Source organism: Hylaeus volcanicus, chromosome 7 (genome assembly GCF_026283585.1).
Source record: "Hylaeus volcanicus isolate JK05 chromosome 7, UHH_iyHylVolc1.0_haploid, whole genome shotgun sequence".
Taxonomy (NCBI): Eukaryota; Metazoa; Arthropoda; class Insecta; order Hymenoptera; family Colletidae; genus Hylaeus; species Hylaeus volcanicus.
In genome coordinates this window covers 11,805,294-11,825,537 of record NC_071982.1, presented here as the reverse complement: position 1 = coordinate 11,825,537, position 20,244 = coordinate 11,805,294, and the positions used below count along the sequence as shown (strand labels likewise).

Here is a 20,244-nt window from a genome sequence, read left to right as displayed (position 1 = left end):
CACAATTATTATCAAATATGAACGGTATTGAGCTTTTTACGTTCTCTTGTAGCCCTAAAGAAACCTGATTGGAATGATAGACCTAATACGATTCATACGTCGTGAGTCTGATCTTTTATTCTGGCAACAATACGTGAATAACTAAAAGTATTCAAAAAATGGCCATGTTTGGGCTTATTTTCATCGAAAAATCGTCACCAAACCATCTATAATAATCTGAAAACCGTTAAAATATATAAAAATACAAGAGCTTTTGAATTAATCTTCCTAAACATAATGTTAATCATTCGTTCCACGTTTCCACTCTGGCACTATAATAAATCTCTGACGACTACCACAGCATGGGTCTTAGCAGACGGTTTCTCTGTTACAGGAACGGACACATGCTGACGCATCGGAACAAGAAGCCGTACGAGTGCAAAGCGGAAGGATGCGGCAAGTCGTACTGCGACGCGAGAAGTTTGAGGAGGCACACGGAGAACCACCACGCTGGTAGCAAGGTGAACGAAAGCGTCAGTCCTAGCAGTCCCACGACCGGTCCCCATACTCCGAACACGCCAGGAAGCAATCCCAGCACACCTAGCACACCTGGTGCGACATCGACGCCAAATGGCCACGGACATCCAGCCTTGAAGCAACTGCTCGCCACTGAGCCCACGCAGGCGCAGCAGCAAAAGGTAAGTCACTGAAATTGTGGGAATTTTAACTACGATTATTATTACGATTATTATTAAACAATATTAGTGTCAACGTTATTCACGTTAAACAGCATCCTTTAAAAATGGAATGGAATTTCCACAAGAAATATATCGAATATAATTTTAGTATTAATATCACTTCCATACAATTTTAATACAAATTGACACAAGTAAGGGTAAAAGCAAAGGTTTCCTTAAATGGACCTGCAGGATTTTGTTTCGTATTACCAAGCAATCTTGACGGACACTCTTTTCACATTAAATTATAATCATTTGCACTCTTATTTAAAATTAAAGACTTTTATGCATTCCATACCATTTGCACTTAATTAAAACAAAAAATCCTAAAGCCTGGGTCCACGATAATTAGCATTCGATGACGGGAAACGAGGAGTAGTCGCGTTTTTGTAATCGTCAGATATTAGGAACCGATCGAAAGGGATTCCCTCGAGCGCGATACGCCGTCATCGGCAGAACGTCCATCGCAGTAATTTGATCCAAAAGCTTGCCACGGTTCACTCGATATGTCGTGACACCGTTTTGTCGAAATTGCCCTGATATTGGTTCGTCTGAGATAGGTTTAAAGGCTTACAGCACAACCTGCCGGATGAGTCAACGCCGGATCGGAAGATCCAGCGACGGTAAGAGGATTACGTGGATCTTTGGCGATCGTCGAGTATGTTACGCAACCTCTAACTGCGCCCTCATTAATTTTTATACGTCATTCGCAGTCTTCAATTTGTCGTGGCCCCGATCGAGCTGGCTCGATAACAGGATTCCAGGAATTATACTTGTTCCCCGCGAGAGGCCACCTTCAGGATTACGGTTATTGCTGGTAATTCTTTAATAACGTCGTTTCGGATGCTACTCGATTGATCCACTTGCGGTAATTATACGAAATCCAAGGGAATTTAGTGTAATATTAAATGATGTTCTCTGTCGATTCACCGGGCCACAAAGTGAAGGGATTCTTGAAACGAGCTTTGGGATTTTGTTTTTTATAAACAAAGTACGCGTGTTAATCGTGGTGGACAATCTTTCACGTTTAAAAATATGATACATGTCACATCATTTTTGTTTCACAAACAAACAAGATATAAAGCACTTCTTGGAAATCTTTTATTCAGTCTCAGAATATAGTAATCAATGACGAAGTTCTTTTGCTCTTTCATAAAAATTTGTACGAGTAATATTTTAATTTGTTGATACTAACGTGCCAATTTTGCATCGTCTGATATTTAATGCAATTGTCAATGAATAACCGGTAACCACTGCTGACTGAGTTTCATCAAACTCTCACTACAGCCGCGGCTGGGCTGATTATTTGCCAACCTAGACTACTGTTGGTGGTCCTCGCTACTGTTTACTACTGGAAACGATGGCTGACTAATACGACCTGTTTCTACTGCGTTAATAATGGTCCGCAATATCAACACTGCTCGTCGAGGATGCTGTATTACTGCATTCTTGATAATTATGCGCTCTAATTGTTTGCATTGCGTTCTGAACGTGTCGTGCGAAATAATACCGTCTCTTAACAACGTCATAATTAAATTCTCTTAACGTTATCATCGGTTCTCCTTCCTACATCGAGTTATTTGGAAACAAACGTTTCGAAGCTGAGCTTCGAACTTTATTTGGGGAAACCTAGCTGACAATCGAAATATGGGGAAACAGTTGTTGGAATATTACCTTTGTTGGCTTATTCAAAAGTTTAAATGATCAGATATTTCATTTCCAACTTTAAAGGTAATTGTCAAACCCTAAACACGAATATGTAATACAAACAAATACGTCTGTAGTATACCGTAATGGTCTACTTGCTTGCGATTTCAATTGATTCTAAGAAAAAATATCCAACTTGTGCGTCGCATGTTTATAATTCAGGATTTTCAATTATTATCTGAGCACCACTGTCAGTGGGAACACTCGAATAAATTTGTGAATACAAGAAGGAATCAATTTATTCGACAGGGTAAATTCTCTACCCGCGTTTTGCATATTGATAATCGAGGCTGTCAATTTTCGAGCATTGCGTGGGACACAACTGTCTTTCGGTTTTCGCGTTTCCACGAGCACTTCCAACCGAACCCCCGGCAACCAGCAATTATCGGTTCCGAATTGACGCAACCAGAATCTCCGTCGCGTGGAAACGAAGTGGTAACCCGACCATGAACCGCAATATTCAGCCCTCTGATCTAGTCACTCGTTACTCCCACGCGCAAATTAAAACATCCCGTCCAGATATTCCACAACACCCTTATAGCTGCCCTTCCACACCTTCTGTTAGCTCAGTACTTTAAATAAAGTGCATTTTTGTCTGTATATTACTCAATTATGACAAAATTTGATGTGTTTTTAATAGGATAATTAAATTAAAAATTTAAACCATATGACGTAATGATATTCATGCCTTGTAAGAGAGTTTCGTGGGGCACGCATGATGAATTGTTGAATATCTCGCTTGCTAATACTTTTATTGTAGAAATGTATAAAACAGAAGTTATTGGAAATTAAATTTGGTGACTGTTTTGTTCTATACACATTTTTGGTACAGTTAACGATAATCGAGATATCCGATACTTTTCACGAAAAAAGTAAGGGTCGTTTTGCCAGTACTCGACATCGAGGAACCCACTATAAAATGTACGATATCTCGATCACCATTCCTCCAACGATTAAAATATACATAACAAAAGGCGTCACAAATTAAATTTGGAGTCTTTTTACTTTATACATACTTTCAGTAGAATCAATTTTAATCAAGATACCAATTTGTTTCGAAAGGAAAGTGTCGCTACGGTTTTTGGAGCCAAACCAGTATATCACATCACACCTGTTGGGAAGCACCTACGCAAGGGTTATATCTATTATTATTATTTCTTGCGACTTTGGGAAACCTAGACCATTGTTGAACCGTGAAACGGCGCGAAGGCAAAACGAATTGCTCGCGAGAAATCGAGGAATCCGTGGGGTGGTGAAGGTCGAAGAGTGGCGAGTTTGCGTCCACCCTTCCTCATCTCGTTCGGATCAAGCCCGCTGGTCGCTGGGGGTCGGCTTCCAGGCCTGGTGGAAATTAGTTCTCGGCTGTAGAGCATGGAATTATTGCTGCTTTCAAAGTCTCTCGAGCTCGAGGCTCGCCGCGCTTGCATCTGGGGTTCGGGGCGGCGGAGAAAACACAAAGAAAAGAAAGAGGAAGGCGAGGGATAGACAGGGCGGGCGGTTGAGAGCGTGTACGGACGCGTGTGGGGGTGAAAGGGAGACGAAGAACGGGTACGGGACGAGGATGAAGCGAGGGTAGTTAAACCGAGACTACAAATCTACGATATTGAGTTAGAAGTAAGGCGAACCCTTGAAGCGAGGCTAATAAAATTTGATGACCGGGAACTTCGTAATGAGAATGAGACGCGGAAAGAGGTGGAACCGTGGGATGATAGTTCGGTGGCGAGGGAGGGCTGGTCGGACCAACCAACTATGAAAACTTCTCAGACGCAACGACTTTGTGATTTATGATATTTCAGCGGACGTCGAAGGTCCTGAGTTCCTAGACTCTCATGCACCGGCGAATGCAGCGGCTTTCAAAAATGAGCAGAATTAATTACTTTTAAAGTTTAATTCTGTTTTTATTATTGTGTCGTAAGACACTTGGAGGTTTTCTTTCAAGGGTAAATCGTGTTAACACTTTATTCTTTTTAATTGCAGTATTTAGTTATTCGAATTTATTTACTGTGTTGATGGTTGTCTACTTACAATGTTCAGTGTTTGGTAACAGACTTGGCTTTCAATGTACCTAGTAACAGTACGGAGGAATTATTGTCAGCCTAGATTGGCATATGCCACTGTAGAAAATTCTTTTTTGAATTAAAGTCTGCTTCTAAATAGCCCGGTAGATGAAGTGTTAAAATTTCAGTTACGTGACGTCACAAAAATCTTGCCTTATAGGGGAGTTGTTTGGGGTACTAACTATGAAATATACTATATCTCGTTTGCTATTGCTTTTAGAGTAAAATTGTATATAACAAAAGTTGTTGGAAATAAAATTTACGTACGAATTTGTTCCATACAAATTTGTAATAAAATCTATAGTAACCGAGATAATAATTTTACTTAATAAAGGCCAGGACATTTATCGCAGACCTTCAAATACACAACAGAACATTCCTTCCTCAATTCGGGTCTTCGAAAGAGTAATTTATCTTTCAGAACAAATTTTTTTCAAGCTCTTTATTCTTCCTCCAGCACAAAAATTCAAATAAAAGTTACAGTAACCGGCGTTCCCCATTAACATTTAAAATGACGCGAGTGGTATTCTCTCGTCTTCCATCACGGTCCGCTATTTCACACGATTTTGAACTACGAACACGAGAGGCTAACTTTTTGTTTTAAAAACTTCCGAAAAGCTCGTTGCTCATTTTATTTGTTCGAGCACAATGGCGGGTACAAATGCCGAGCGGCTGACGCGCGAAGTAGAAAAATACTACCAGAGCTGGAAAGGTTTCTCTATAAACACAGTGCACCGGTGCCAAGGAAAAGGTCAGTTTATGCACCGTGAATGTTTCAACGTAAAAACGTTAAACTGTCCTTATTAAAAGTGCCCCCGTGACGCTCGAGAGAACATTAACTGCGACTACTTTCATATTTGAGTGTTGTCATACGCGGAACGACGTAAAACGGAAGGAATGTTTTTATGAGGTATTTTGCAGGATAAAGTTCTTCAATTAAAATAACATAAAACATGAAATATCGGCGACGAGCGATCGTGCAAGTTTCTTTTTTGTTTATATGTTCCTCGTGCTAAAATTCATAGGACTGAATAGAATACAAATTTAATTAGTAATTTTATTACAATTAGTAGCTAGACTAACAATCAATCAATCGTTCATCTTTTATTTGTTATTAGGAATTTTGTCCATAGTTGCTCCGTTTTTGTGGTTTATGGTATGCCTGTATATGTGCCACATAGGTGACAGTTCTTGTCGCGTGAATCCACTCGAAGGGGACGTCGAAGTGATTCGACATGAAAAGCGTTTGTCGGTCGTTCAACCAAGGTCTCTGATTGCTCCGTAAAGGTGGCGTGTCTTAGAAATCATGGTTATCGCGGCAGAAAATCACTTTCCTGCTCGTGGAACCGTGCGCGCACGACAAAAGCAGAGAGGGCCAAGGTGTGCCATAAAGGACGAGTTGCGCAGTCAGGTTGTGACGCCACAGATGCATTGTCTGTGGCGTCGTCGCTTCCCTACTGACCATTATCCAGTAATTCGGTAATGTCGCGAACCCATAGACATTTTTATTTCATGTATATTTCATTCGCAGAAGCATCAATATTTGCAGGATTGTGATTTTTCTGTAATTCCTATCTTTGTTCAATCTATGTACAATACCGTCCACGTTGACCCATATGCTACTCAATTTGAGATTATGATATTCAGAATAGATTAATAAATTTTACTGGAAATTGTAGCGTATTTTACGTAGCTATTATATCCATTTAATACTATTCACAGATAGATAATACTATAAAAACTAGATGTTTGTCATGAATATATAAGTCCTACTTCTTTTGTCCATTCTAATTGAAACTCTTTCTATGAGTAGCTCTATCTATTTCAATGAAAAGTACAGCTAACTTAATTTATGAAAATGTACCAGCACTAATTATTATTAAACAATATCAAGGTTACTATAATTCAAGTGAAACAACAGTATACTACGTAGTTTACGGAGCTAATTATATCCATTTAATACTATTCAAAGGGGTTTCTAAAAGAAGGTTTAATATTTTAAAGCTTCTTCATTTTCATAATTAATGATGAGGGTTATGTTTACTTTACTTGTAATTAATTTATAGGCAGCACAAATTTGATTACTAAAACTAATATTACCATACGGAGAATTTTATGTTACTGCAATATTTGTATCGACGAGAGTTCGAAATTATTTTTTAACTACAACACCTCTCGTAAATCAAACAAACTACACACGATCTATAAAAATAACTGATCTATAAAACGAACAATTTTAATTAATATGCAGAAAATGCGTGGAATTTATATATTCCTGATAAAATTGAATATTTTCGAAACCCCTTGCGAACAGGCGACGCGCAACTGGAAAATTTTCAAATTCTACGTACTTTTTCGCTCGCTGTAAATCGCGTTAGAGAGCGCAGTGTAACGATGCACGAAAACGCACTCGGGCGTTCCCATTCACCGCGATTCATTCGCAAATTAAGAATGCCATCGACTTGATGCGTGCACGCATTCTTCATTCGTGGATAATTAAGGACAATTCGCGGAATTCCGGCGATTCGCTCGATCCCGGGGTAATTACTAGAACCGGGAAATAGGCGGCAGTCACTGTGAATCTCTCCGACGTGAAAATATTTTTGCGTTTTGTCGCGGCTCTGTGCACTTCGGGCTCGATTTTAATCATATTAAACTCGAAGCATTCGGCTCTTTCAGCGGGCGGTAATATTGACAAAGAGTCCCGGAATTTCATATAACACGATGGCGTGCGTCCTCGTGGAAATTCATTCGCGGAGTTTGCGAATCGCTGCCGCGTTAGAGAATTGAACTCCGTGGGGCCGGGCGTGCAAACACGCCTGCGCGAACGTCACGGAATACTCATTAACTGAGTGTCTATCAACGGATGAGCATTTTTTCTCCTAGCTTTGACAAATTGCTGATTTCTTTTTTTTTTTTTTTTTTTTTTTTTATTTTAAATTACACCCGTTATGTTCCGCCGAAATGTATTTTGGAAGGGGTACGGGTTTGAAGATTTCATATTGTGGATTCAGGAAGTAGACATGGAAGAAGTGGACATGGAAGGTTTTAAATTGCTCTGAAAAGGGAAAAGAGGAATTCAGTGACTTGATTATTTTATGGATAGAAATTTTGAATTGCGATGAGATAGAAATTTCAGTGTTGGTAGGCAGTCATTATTTTTATTTTTATTAGTTATTCTATAGCCGGACAATATAAACAGAACACAAACAAAATTTCACCTGGATTGGATCAAGATAATAGAAGTTACAGTGAAATCACAAATTAAAATTTTTATAAATTGAGAAACTCGTATTCTCCATTAGAATATAAACAAACAAAATTTCATTGTTTATACTGAAATCGCTAACACACAGTCGTTGAAGTTTATGTTGGCAGTATTTAATAAGAATTGTAGCTGATACCTTTGCGAATTGAATAGCCTATATTTATTGTGGGGATATCAGAAGCGCCTGAAAGAAATTTCTTATTAATTGGACCCAAACAATAAATGTTATAAGGAAATCATAGACATACCAACTTCCGATCTTACATTGGTATTACCTACATAATCTCAAACCAAATAGCTTATACCTATCCTGTGAACATAAAGAGCACCTGAACGAAATTTCATATAGACCAAGCAAAAATAATAAAACTCAAGGAGAATCAGAAACTGAATTTTACTCTAACATTCCAGAATCTCCCAAAAAAAGTCCCTTCAAGCTTCTCAGTTCACGACTTAAGACATCTCGAAATAACTCCAACCCTCAATTCCTTCAGTTACATTTACCAATCCCCGAAATGCCCTCTCGCATGCACAGAACATGTTTCTCCCCGAAAGAAAGGAATTGAGAATCACGTAGCTAAATGCGTCCCGCCATCAGCATCCCATTTGCCAAAGGATCGTGATCGGCGTTTCGGAGATTCGTTCCGCAAACAGTTCGGCTGGGAATTATCTTCTTAGGGAAGAGACATCGTAAACTGGGTCGAATGAAAGCGTAGGACGTACACGTGTCTTTCCGTGTGTACTCGACGCGGGTGGATGTGTGCGCTCGTGGCTTTAGAAATCCCCCACCGATCGGAATCGGAATCATGGCTCAGGAGTGGTTACGATTAGGTTTGTTCGAACCGCCTCGAAGTTTGCAAATTACGTCGAACCGTGTTTGGACTCGCAGCTGGCAGAACGACGTTCCCTGCACGCCCGTATCCTTTCACGGGATTCGTCCATGCGCAGAACGCTGCGATCCTGGCACCGGAGTCAATCGTGGCCGTGGAATTCATGGGTCTCGAAGTTAACGCGCAATCGGGCTCGTCTTTTGTCCACCGTTCGGAGTAATTACAGGATCAACTGCGTCGGCCATTGGGCGCACAAGGGAGCCATCGATACCGTGAAATTCGCGTGAATGTGTCGGGAACTTGGTCACCAGGGTACCAGAGGTGAGCAAACTGCTCTCTGAGTGGAAGATCAAGGCTCTAGATTTATCTGTAACGGTGGAAAGGAGTGAATTTTTCAGCGGCATTAAGGGACGATCTTTGCAGGCGTAGAGGTCTGAATTTTAAAAAAAAAGTATCAACTTATAGGGGATTATGAGACGGAACTTTTTTATGTTTACAGTTTATTCATAGGACGCTTAGCTTCAAAAATAAAAATTCAATATTTGGAAGACCTTTTCCCTGAAATTCAACTTTGCAACGAACTTCTGACATTTCAATTTTTATTTTCGAAACTATACGTTCTATAAATAAACTGTAAATATAAAAAAGTTCCATCTTATTAGTCCCTATAAGCCGATATTTTTTAGAAATTGATTTAACGAACATGTACATTTCTCTGAGCCCATTTCTCGACGACGTACATACATATACGTCTTTCGCAGTCAAAGGGTCAAGAACTCATCCCTTTATCTTAACTCCCATTTACTTAGTGTCCCACAACGAGTCACGCTACACAACGAAGGATTAAAAACAGCCAGGAATCGAGTTGGTGAAAATCAGTTTACTCCTACAAAGAGTCCCAGTTCAAGTTCTCGACAAGACCTTGTCGTCGACAGTTTCCAACGAAGAATTCCGTCTTCTTTGGAGTGCATAATCGCGAGGAGGGGGGTATGTCGCGTCGCAGTTGTCGATTAATCCCTCGTAATTCCCGCGGTCCTCGTCATCGAATTTCCTCCGATTTCCAGGGGCGAAATTGTCGCCGCGCTCTCGTTTCGTTCTAGATACATCGTATCTCCTCACCGCCATCTTAACGGACTTATCGTGTAATGGCCTCCACTCGGTGGTGGCTCTTCAGGTTGATTTCTATCCTCGTTTTTCCCTGGGTCGATCGAAACGGACGATTGCCACAGTAATTATCGTCTACGCTCTGGCGAATCAAACTTTTAAGCGGCCAGGGGAAACCCGCTGCGAGAACCGTTGCCTCGCTGATTTTAATGAAACTCCGGAGAACTCGAGCAGTCGCCTCTATTGCGATCCCCGGGATGGAGACACTCGTCCTTCCGTCACGTTAACTCGCATTTCCGCCGACTGGGATCTTTTAATGCACTTCTTCGGGACGGTGTCGATTGTGGACGCTTCGCCAGTAACAAGAGGAATCGCGTTGAACTGGTAACAATGACTCGGGACGATTTCATTGGGGAGGGTAGGTAGATCATGCAGATATTACCTCAAGTTTTCATACAATTGAAGAAGAATATTACTTTGGTAATTGTGTTATGATTAGCGTGCGGATTTGTATGCATTTATAGGAAATTTGAATGTGCAAGAAACTACAAAATGCACACAGTATGCAAGAATGTAAAAAATATCGAGAGTAAAGTTCGTATTATAATAAATGAATTCCTATAAAATGAATTCCTATTTATAATAGGTGCAATTTTTGTAGATTTTATTTTGCATAATGATCCGCAGTCTAATTATGATATTGTAGGACAACAGAAGTGTCTGTAGTTATCATTCTGTAGCTCGTTTTGGTTCCAGACGTTTTGAAAATATTTTTTTTTCTTTATCTGCTTTATGTCGCATCGATCACGAGGTGATTAGGGACAAATATTGACTGTTTGAGTAGAGATTCGTTTTGTATTACATTTTTATGTATATATTGATATCTTTGGGGAAATCTATTGTGTTTCTGATGCATTTTTGCACTGTTAGTACCGAGTCTGGTTTGAATCGTTTCTCTTGTCTTTTCCGTTCAATTTCTTTACTCTCATATATCTAAAAATATTTATTTTGTCTTTAACAATATTGTATAGAAGGGTTAAATTCAGTAAGATTGAAACCCCTTTGAGATAAAAGAAAAATGACAAACTTTCATTTAGAGTGAAGCAAAGTTGCAAAAGTAACAGACCTTTTAGCCACAATTTATTTCTTCGCGGAAATTTGTATCATTTTGGTACTTCGGCGAACGCATGCAAGCTCTCAGAGGGTAGAACCGTCGCGGTATAATATTGTTAGCGTTCCGAAGGATCCGAAGAGCCTCTCCCAGACCGAACTCGTCCGAATTGTCGCTAATCGGATACAATTTCAGTAGGGAGGGATCCGCCCCGAACGATATCGAGCCACTTGCTACTTCTCCCAAAGCTCTTGCGGGAAAGTACGTCAATTTCCGTTCGCGATGGCGATTCGTCGAAATTCCGCGCGCTTAGAAACCGCCGTACCGGAAATTCATCGTTCTGACTCCGTTTCCCCTTCGTTTATCTTGTCGGCCGTATCGTTCGCGAGTGTCTTCCGATATTACAGATATTTTCAGACGTAACACGCCGCCAGTCCATGGCGGATAAGACGGATCAAGCGTTACGGCGAAGCCAGAGGTGAGGGGGATGTTTTGAAGAGTGGAGAGGATATGAGAATTCCGCGTGTCGGAATTATTATTGTTATTCCTGGTTGGTATTCCGCTGCAATACCGAATCACTTTTCCTTGAGATCTCCTCTCCTTCTGAAGGATGAAGTCATGCTGAAATTAAACAATGTTGCGCTTTATGTTCAGGCAGAAAATGTAGTCTGATATTAAATTAAAAACCTAGGTGTCTGTGATATGTATAACTTTCACTATTTTTGTTGAAACCGATATTTGTGTTTTTGTTGCCCTTTATGTTCAGGCAGAATATGTAGTCTGCTTAACTTGAAGAAATATTAATTATAATAAGTTCTATGTTAATAAACATTTGTATACAATTTTAAAACTAAATCTTTGCGATGCCAATATAAGTCCTACTCCTTTTGTCTATTCTAAGTGAAACGCTTTCTATGAGTAGGTCTATCTATTTCAGTGAAAAGTATAGCCAAATTAATTTATGACAATGTATCAGCGCTAATTATTACTCTCAACAGGCAATAAAATCTTCACTTAGAATGTATAATAGTTTTTCAGCAAATCCTCTACATAAAAATTCCACCATAAATGAATAGAACTATAAAACCATTATCTTCAAACCTCGTCCATTCGTCATGCTCAATGTATACCCACAGAGATATATTCACGTCATAATAACGAAGCGATCTCAAACTATAGAGAGCTATAAATCTTTTCCAGCTTCCTTCAAATAAAATGCTCAAGAAAACTTCTTAAAATCAACACAGATCAAGAATCCTTCAATCCTCGCCTTATCAACAAATCATAGCGTCCGCCAACGTCGCACCGTTGCTACGCTAGAAAAATATTAAAGGTGCAACGACGGAAACGCAACAAAAAAGAACATTTCGTAATTATTTCTTGTTTGCGTTGTGCGCGGAAATTCGAGACGACGAGATTTCCCACACAGGCTCGCCAAGCTGAAAGTCGCACGGCCGGGCGTTACACGGGTTTCGCTTCGAACTTTGGCGCAAAAACAAAACGCGCGCTGATTTCCCGGCCCCGTGCTTTCATCCGCATCGCTTTTCGCTGGCTCGTGAAAAATAAACGAGCCACTGCGACCGGGTGCAACGTTGTTCCGGGTCATTAAACTGCACCGGTTCGCAAGTTTTTCGAGGCCGCGCACACATCTTCGGCGCGCCGTTACTCAGAGGGCGTGCAACAACAAGCGGGTAGCAACCCGCTCAAGCAGGCGTGAGAAGATCGAGAAACAAAGTGGGGATCGAGGCGATTCGGGTCTAGGGAAATGGAGCAACCGGGGCCGGGGGTTGGGAACTTTTTTGAAACGAGCGAGATACGGTTTCGGTGCGATGGAATTAACAAGGGAAACGCTGGCGTTATGTCGATTTTAATTTACTGTGGATGCCAGGGATTGCTGGCCCTTGATGCTGTGTGCGATACGTTAAGGATGCACGAGCTTTTTCTAGATTAATTCGTGGCGATATGGATCAGAAAAGACTGTGCCATTTTGCAATCTGAGGCTTCGTTATTGGTATAAAGACTGTGCCGACAGTGTGTTTGTGATTCATTTGTAACTGATGGTATTTTTAGAATGGATTAGATGGCACTTTTTTATGTCAATCTTCTCGTTTTGGAGACAATTATAGACTATGCCATTTTGAGAAATATTCGTTATAATTCTTATTATATTGGTAACAGGTTTAAGATCTGTGTGTCTTTGAAATCTCTATAACTCCTACTATGCTTATGTCATCTATATGGAATTGTGTTGTGTTATTCTTCATATTTTTTAAGCAATCTGACTACTTCATTTTTTTATTTTATTGATATAAGGTTTAAGATCTTTCTGTTTGTGATATCTTCATATCTCCCACTATCTTTATTCAATCCAGATGAATGTTTCTTTCATTGCTCTTCATGTTCAAAATGTCAGCATAAGCCACTTAATTTGCGAGAATACCATGTATAATTAATAACACACAGATAAAAATCCAACAGTTCGGATAGTAAGAAAAACATTTCCCCAATGACCAAACCATAATTATTTTCCCTAACGTTGAGCACAGAAAGAACAGTAGAAATTTTCCGCCCGGTTGAAACTTCCTATTTTCAATTCTAGCTCATCGTGAACCGCGTGAGTCAGAATTTTCATAGAAAATACGATGATTCGTGTCATTTTCGACCGCATAAAAACCACCCCTGTCCGCATAAATTCTACAACCGTCGCCAGGATTCCGCCGATTATTTTTGTCCCGTTATTCCAAAAGCTAATAGAACGCAGATAAAGCTTCCCACCCCGGCGAAAGTTCGCCCCGAACGAAATTTCATTTCACAGTCCGTCCGACTCGAGCAAGTATTATCGTAAATTTCCCACCCCCGCGGGCCACGTATCACCTGCGATCCTCCATTGCTCATCTTCGTCGTCCCTCCCCGTTGTCTTTGGCCACGTCCTCGCGGAAACATTTCTTTCCCGCGCGCCGATAAATCAACGGGACCCGACCGACACCTTGGTCATCAATAACTGCGGTGCTTAGGCTTTTTCTTAGCTGGCTGCAGCGACGGAATATCGAAACGGGAGGCGGTGGTCCCCACCCCTCATCAACCCTGTTTCTCTATTTTTCTGAATTGGAGTCGCCTACGTCCTTGTTTTTTCTGTGTAACCCATTCACTAGCAACTACGAGACGTCTCATAGTTCAAATTGATTGCAACTAGTCAAGGGAGAAGTTTATAGCCTTTTCTTTTTAAAACGACAAATTTAATATCACTTTTTATTATCAAAATAATAACCTAGATTACATATCTGTAATAAATCTTGGTGGCCAAGGCAAAACGCTTAAAATTTGTCCAGCAATGAATGGATTAATATGAGATACTAAAACTATATACAGAGAAGATTCATTGATATTGCAGCACTAACATTTCAAGTAATGTTTATAATTGTTAACCTGTGTTAAATTATTAAAAGTAAAGAAAAAATTCCTCGACATCAACCACTTCCACCCCCAACACCAACCCTCTCCCCAATTCTATTACATACTTTAATGGAGGTCGACGAATGAATATCCTCAGGTGAACAGGAATGTTTGACTTTTTATGGAGTAGATCTCGTTTATTGAATACCTTTTTCTATTGTGAGAGAGAGAGAGAGAGAGTGACTTGAACATTCTTGCACACATAGTGTACATATACTGTACATGAAGGGTTTATTTTTTCCAATATTCAATTTGAAATATATACTTGAATTATTCACCACGCATTTTCTTACTAAACTTAAACTCCTAAAGTAATTTTGATAAACGCTTTGTTCCGTCAAACATTAACTTTTATTCAAATATCGCCAAACAATTAATTATCAATCTTCTAATCATCGCTTCATCCAGGTGAAAATTCTAATTTCGCCCACTCCCCCTTGATTCTCCGTATGGATGAACATCGAATCAATTCTCTGGCGCTTTCCAACATTTGTCCCGGAGCAAGGTATAATGAACGCCCCAGCGTTCGGATCGATCGGAAATTATAATTCCAAAATCGAGTCTAATTCGCCATTGTCCGTAACGCGTCGATGAATCGACGGTTAATCATCGTTGCTGCGTTTCCCTCCGAATGTAGAACAAACAAACAAACGATCCACCGTTTGAGGGCACGTCTCGCAGACTCTATCGCGGAACGTTGTTGCGAATGTTGTTACCAAAAGCGATCCTTTTGTTGCCGGTACGTTCGTAAATAGATCGTTCGTTACCAAAGAGAACAGTTTCGACTCCCCTTTTAGGCGTTCGACGATGCGAACGTTTAGGGGAACACGCGAGCGTGTTCGTTCGACTATAGCGCGCGGGGGAAAATTTATTAAACCGGTATCGGTCGATATGGAAATAAATCGAGAACGCCAAAAGCGGCATCGAGTCGTAAATAACGCGCGACAATGGAAATTTATGTTAATACGCCGGCGTAGCCGAAAGGATAACGAAATGAAATTTCCCTCCCTCGAACGGCGTATTTCCATATCCCGTCGTCGCGCATTTGCGAAACGTCGACGATGTAACTTCGCCAACGAATTTTGAAGAGCACTCGACGTAATGAGGCTAATTAAAGCACGAGGCAAGCATTCAAACTCGGTGGGCTATTCATCGTGAAAAATTAATTTTGGGGAACGTGATTAGAATTACGGGATAATTGATGTTTATTTGGGGCGATTGTAGCGGACAACAGAAACGGTTAATTTTAGGGGTAGCCACTCCTCATTCTTTGGGAGGGGTGCAGCAGTATTTGAAAAAATGAAATATACACAATAAAGGGACAAATAGGTTACTTTAAATTAATTTGAAGTACTATAAGCAGTGCTTATCAGTAATTTGAATAGCGCGGGAAAGAAGGCTTGATTAGGAAGAGTATTATAGAGAGTACTAATACTAAACATTCAGTGTTAGGACCTTCCTGTATCGTTTGTATTAATTATTAATCTCACTTTGGAGTGTATTTTCCTGTTTTCTAAGGCTCCTGTGTTTATATTAGAGATATATTTTATTCCCTGAAGATGATCGTATGTATTCTTGGACTATGCGCAAGGTGGATGTACATGAGATTCACTATCAACTGCCATAGTGTCTCTACGTTGCTTTATGGAGCAATAGCGTGTTTCCACGCATAGCAATAAAATAATTCAAGTGTCTGAGAAAGGATTGAGCAATATACTCAATAAAACAAAGTCTTTGTGTTATTACAATGCAGTAGCTTCAACAGAAAAAGGAGAACTCGACACACTACAAATGATTCATGAACCACAGTGAACAAAAATATAGCCCTTTTGGCTGATCTCAACTCCTCCATTAAAAGAGGAGACACCTGAAATGGGTTAATTGAGACACTAAAACTAAATACAAAAAAGATTCACTAATATTGCAGCATTAACATTTCAAGTAATGTTCTTAGTTGTTAATTTGTTTGAAATAATTAGAAGTGTAGAAAAAATTCTGACCATCAACCACTTCCACCCCCAATTCTACCTCTCTAAGACATAATAAACTAACAAAACTGGTAACTTCCTGGTGACGCACGATCACAGACGTTTCAATGCGAAGAGTATACGAGAGACAAGTGCATCGGAATTTTCCGCATTCGAAACGACTTCTCATGCATACAGTCCGTCGATGGAGCCAGTTTTCAAATATACCTCGATATAACCAACTCCCCCCATCGATTGGCTCGATGCGTCAAAGGGTGACTATAATTTTTTTTCCACCGTCGAATTATTCTCCTTCATCGAAAGCCAGGCGGGAACGGACGATGCCAATTTGCCTGGGAATTTACTTTGCGCCGGAACAAAAAAGGCTCCCTCTTTCAGCCGTATTCGACGCGGATAAGAGAATACGGACGTTCCATAAAAATCGTACGTGAACTCCCATGGAATCGATGGACTTCCACCCCCCCCTCCCCCCACCCCACCCCCTCGTTCGAGTGGGTACTTCGTTTTAAAAGCTCCGCGGAGCGAAATTAGAACACATCGGCACGGGGAGAGACCGAAACGAAACGAAATCTCGTTGCTCGTTCGGTTTGAAGCGCTGGTTATTATAGACTCGAGTCGTTGCTCTTCGTTTTGCCACAACCCCCACATCCACCCCCACTCGACATCTTGCCCTTACGGTCGGATTCTATTTCATTTACTTCGCTCTTCTACGCGAACCCGCCGAAATACTCCCGACGCCGAGAGGAATAATTTAACAATCGCTTGGGATATCTGGGGAATATGACGATCGAGGTTGGGGCTTGAAATGAACCCTTTCTACTAAAATGTTGTGGGAGTCAGCATGTTAGACTTTTGCGCGTCCATTTACAGAATTGTGCGAAGGTGGAGAAAAGTGAGCTGTAGATTCTTAGGGTGGTGGAATTGGAGAGAGGGTTGGTCTTGGGGGTGGAAGTGGTTGATGTGGAGGAATTTTTTCTGTATTTTTAATAATTTAATACAGGTTAACAAGTATAAACATTACTTGAAATGTTAGTATTGAAATATTAGTGGATCTTCTTTGTAAAATGCTGGATAAAATTAGCGGAACACTTTTTTAAATGTTCATAATTATGAGAGTTATTAACCGATTTCGGTGAAACTTCGCGAGGAGTAGTCTTCAAATGTCTTCTGGGTGTGTACAAAGTTGCATTTATCAGCCCAGACTGAATCCAATAGAACGTGGACTGATCACGTACGGCTGCAGGATCTCGCTTCGCTTCTGTACGCCGGCTTCGTCCGGCCCACTTGCTGCTCTTTTAAATCTGCCTCGATTATAACATATTATTATTGTGCAATTTATGTATTTAGTTTAAACGTTTTAATTATAGTATCCTATAATCCTATATCCTATAATTATAGTATCCTATGGTACCCTTGATACTAATATTTACTTGCCTGGAACCGCAAGTTAACTACCAGCATGCAATTGCTACACCAGGATTATATTTCTGGCCAGTACAGCAATAAATAAAACAAACGTTTAAGGGTATCTAACAATGATCATGACAATCTATTAGATAATTCAAATTCCGTTCGTCAATTTGAATTTTATTAGAATCGAATCGGACGATTCCACGCCGAGCTACATGGTACAATGAGGGTAATATTTAATAATTATATATTTAAGAAAAAAACAATTGTTTAAGAGTATCTAACAATGATAGTAACTACCTATTAGATAGTAGAAATTCCAACCTTTAATCTCCATTTTGTTAGAATCGAATCGGACGATTCTGCGCCGAGTTAGGCACTTCAAAGTCACATAAATTGTTATAAAAAAAAACAATTGTTTAAAAGTATCTGACAATAACAATAACTATGTATTAAGTAGTAGAAATTGTGACCTTCAAATAGAATTTTGGTAGAATCGAATCGGACGATTCTACGCTGAGCTATGACACCTCAAAGTTTCCTATATTATAGACAATTATAAGAGAAGGACAGACGTAGTGACCTATTTCATACAGCGTCCTTGCAAGGCCGTTCAAATTCCGAGAAATACTAGTAAACATTGTAGTATTTCCTGAATGGCCCACCCCTCTAAATTCCTTGACATAATAGTAAACATTGTAGTATTTCCTGGTTGGGATTACCTCTCACAGTTGTTTAAAAGAGAAACATTTATATCCACTTTTCCTGACGATCGATTTTGATGAAATTTGGTATACAGGGGTTTTCGAGGTCGCTGATTCCAAATCTGAACTCAAAATTTAGATATTAAAAATGGCAGATACAACATACCGACACAAAATGCGAAAAATGACTGAATTTTGATGAAATTGGTATACAGAGGTTTTTGAGGTCACTGATTCCAAATCTGAACTCAAAATTTAGATATTAAAAATGGCAGATACAACATACCGACACAAAATGCGAAAAATGACTGAATTTTGATGAAATTGGTATATAGAGGTTTTTGAGGTCGCTGATTCCAAATCTGAACTCAAAATTTAGATATTCAAAATGGCGGATCCGATATGGCGGACCAAAATAAGAAAATTGATTCGATTTGGATGAAATTTGGTATACAGGGGTTTTTGAGGTCGCTGACACCAAATCTGAACTCAAAATTTAGATATTAAGAATGGCGGATCCAATGTAACAGAACAAAATGCGAAAATAATTTGTGATACTAAACTTATCCCTTGAGCAATTGCAAATAATAAGAATTAATTGAGATACGTTTACAGTCAGTCCCGTAAAAATTCGTACCCTGTATGTCTATCGAAGAAATTTGTTGAAATTAAATGATAGGTTTGATGTTTCCAAGTGTATATTTGTATGAATATGTTGATATATACATAAACATATACATGTATAAACTTATTCATATATATATATATTTATAATGAAAAATTCATTTGGTAATATCAAAACTATTATTTAATTGAATCAAACTTCTTCAATAGTCATAGAGGGTACGAATATTTACGAGGTTTAACAAAAGTTTCATTAAAGACATGCGATAACATTTTGACTGTAAATATTGACTCGCCTTCAAATTCCACAAAAACAAGTATAAAGCAATATTAAATATTAAACAAATGAAACAACAAAAGCGAATCATCCACTATTATTTTCCCATAATACGAAGACGACCTAATTCTCGAAATCTCGTCTCGAAACGCCACTAAACCGCTAGCGAATATTTGTCGAATAACACGCTCGAGGAACCATTTCGTAGAGCTAATGGCCACCAACGCCAACGTCGCGAGACATTTGGTCACCGCATGAAAATTCATAATCGCATTGTGTCGAAAAATTCTTTGTATACACACACGTATACGAGCACTTTATATTAAAGCTCTCATCGAGCACTTTGTCCGTTGGGATGCTTGGGAAACTCGATTAGTTCCGCAGCTCGAAAGGGATACACGACTTTTGCGGTGCTTCAGTCAAAGATAAAGCCAATGCGAAGCGAGTTTCTGCTGTGCGCAGCTACTGCGGCCGTTTGATTAAAGCTCAGCACGAACCCGATTAGCTTTTTGTGATATCTCTCGACGGGCGTGGATAACAGGAAGAGGCACCATCCTACTGGAAGCGACTCCCAGGGCAGAGGCACCGGCGGCTATCTCAGTGGTGGAAAAGTCGCTGCGGATCGAAACGATCGCGATGCAAACTTCGTTTGGCGAATTATCGCGACGGAAAATATTGACCTGAATCGGTTTAACCTTTGACATGTCGATACTTTATTAGTCGGCTAGTAAGGAGAAAAAAAGTAGAACGATTTCTGACACATGTAGTCACATGGGAGCTGTGGTTTCTTGCTTTGAAATGGTCTCTGCTCGTGAATGTTGTAAATTGATTCTCGATTAATTGTCTTCGAGACAGTCTGAAATGGATTTAATAAAAATAAATGAGTGTATAATATACATAAAGAGGGATAGGAAGGACAAGAGGAGTGAAGAATGTTTGAAGAGAATCATCTTGGAATTGAAGAATAATTTAAAGTATGGCAATATCTGTGGAGG

At 39.7% G+C, this 20,244-nt stretch overlaps 1 protein-coding gene across 4 annotated transcripts in view; it reads left to right on the top strand.

Annotated features, from left to right (window-relative positions):
• Window positions 1-20,244, top strand: part of LOC128880023 (uncharacterized) — a 678,051-nt gene that overhangs the window by 516,648 nt on the left and 141,159 nt on the right. For all 4 annotated transcript variants that reach the window (XM_054129644.1, XM_054129645.1, XM_054129646.1 and 1 more), the window contains one exon: window positions 374-677. In XM_054129644.1, coding sequence (XP_053985619.1) covers window positions 374-677 — 304 coding nt within the window. The remainder of the gene's footprint in view (window positions 1-373; window positions 678-20,244) is intronic.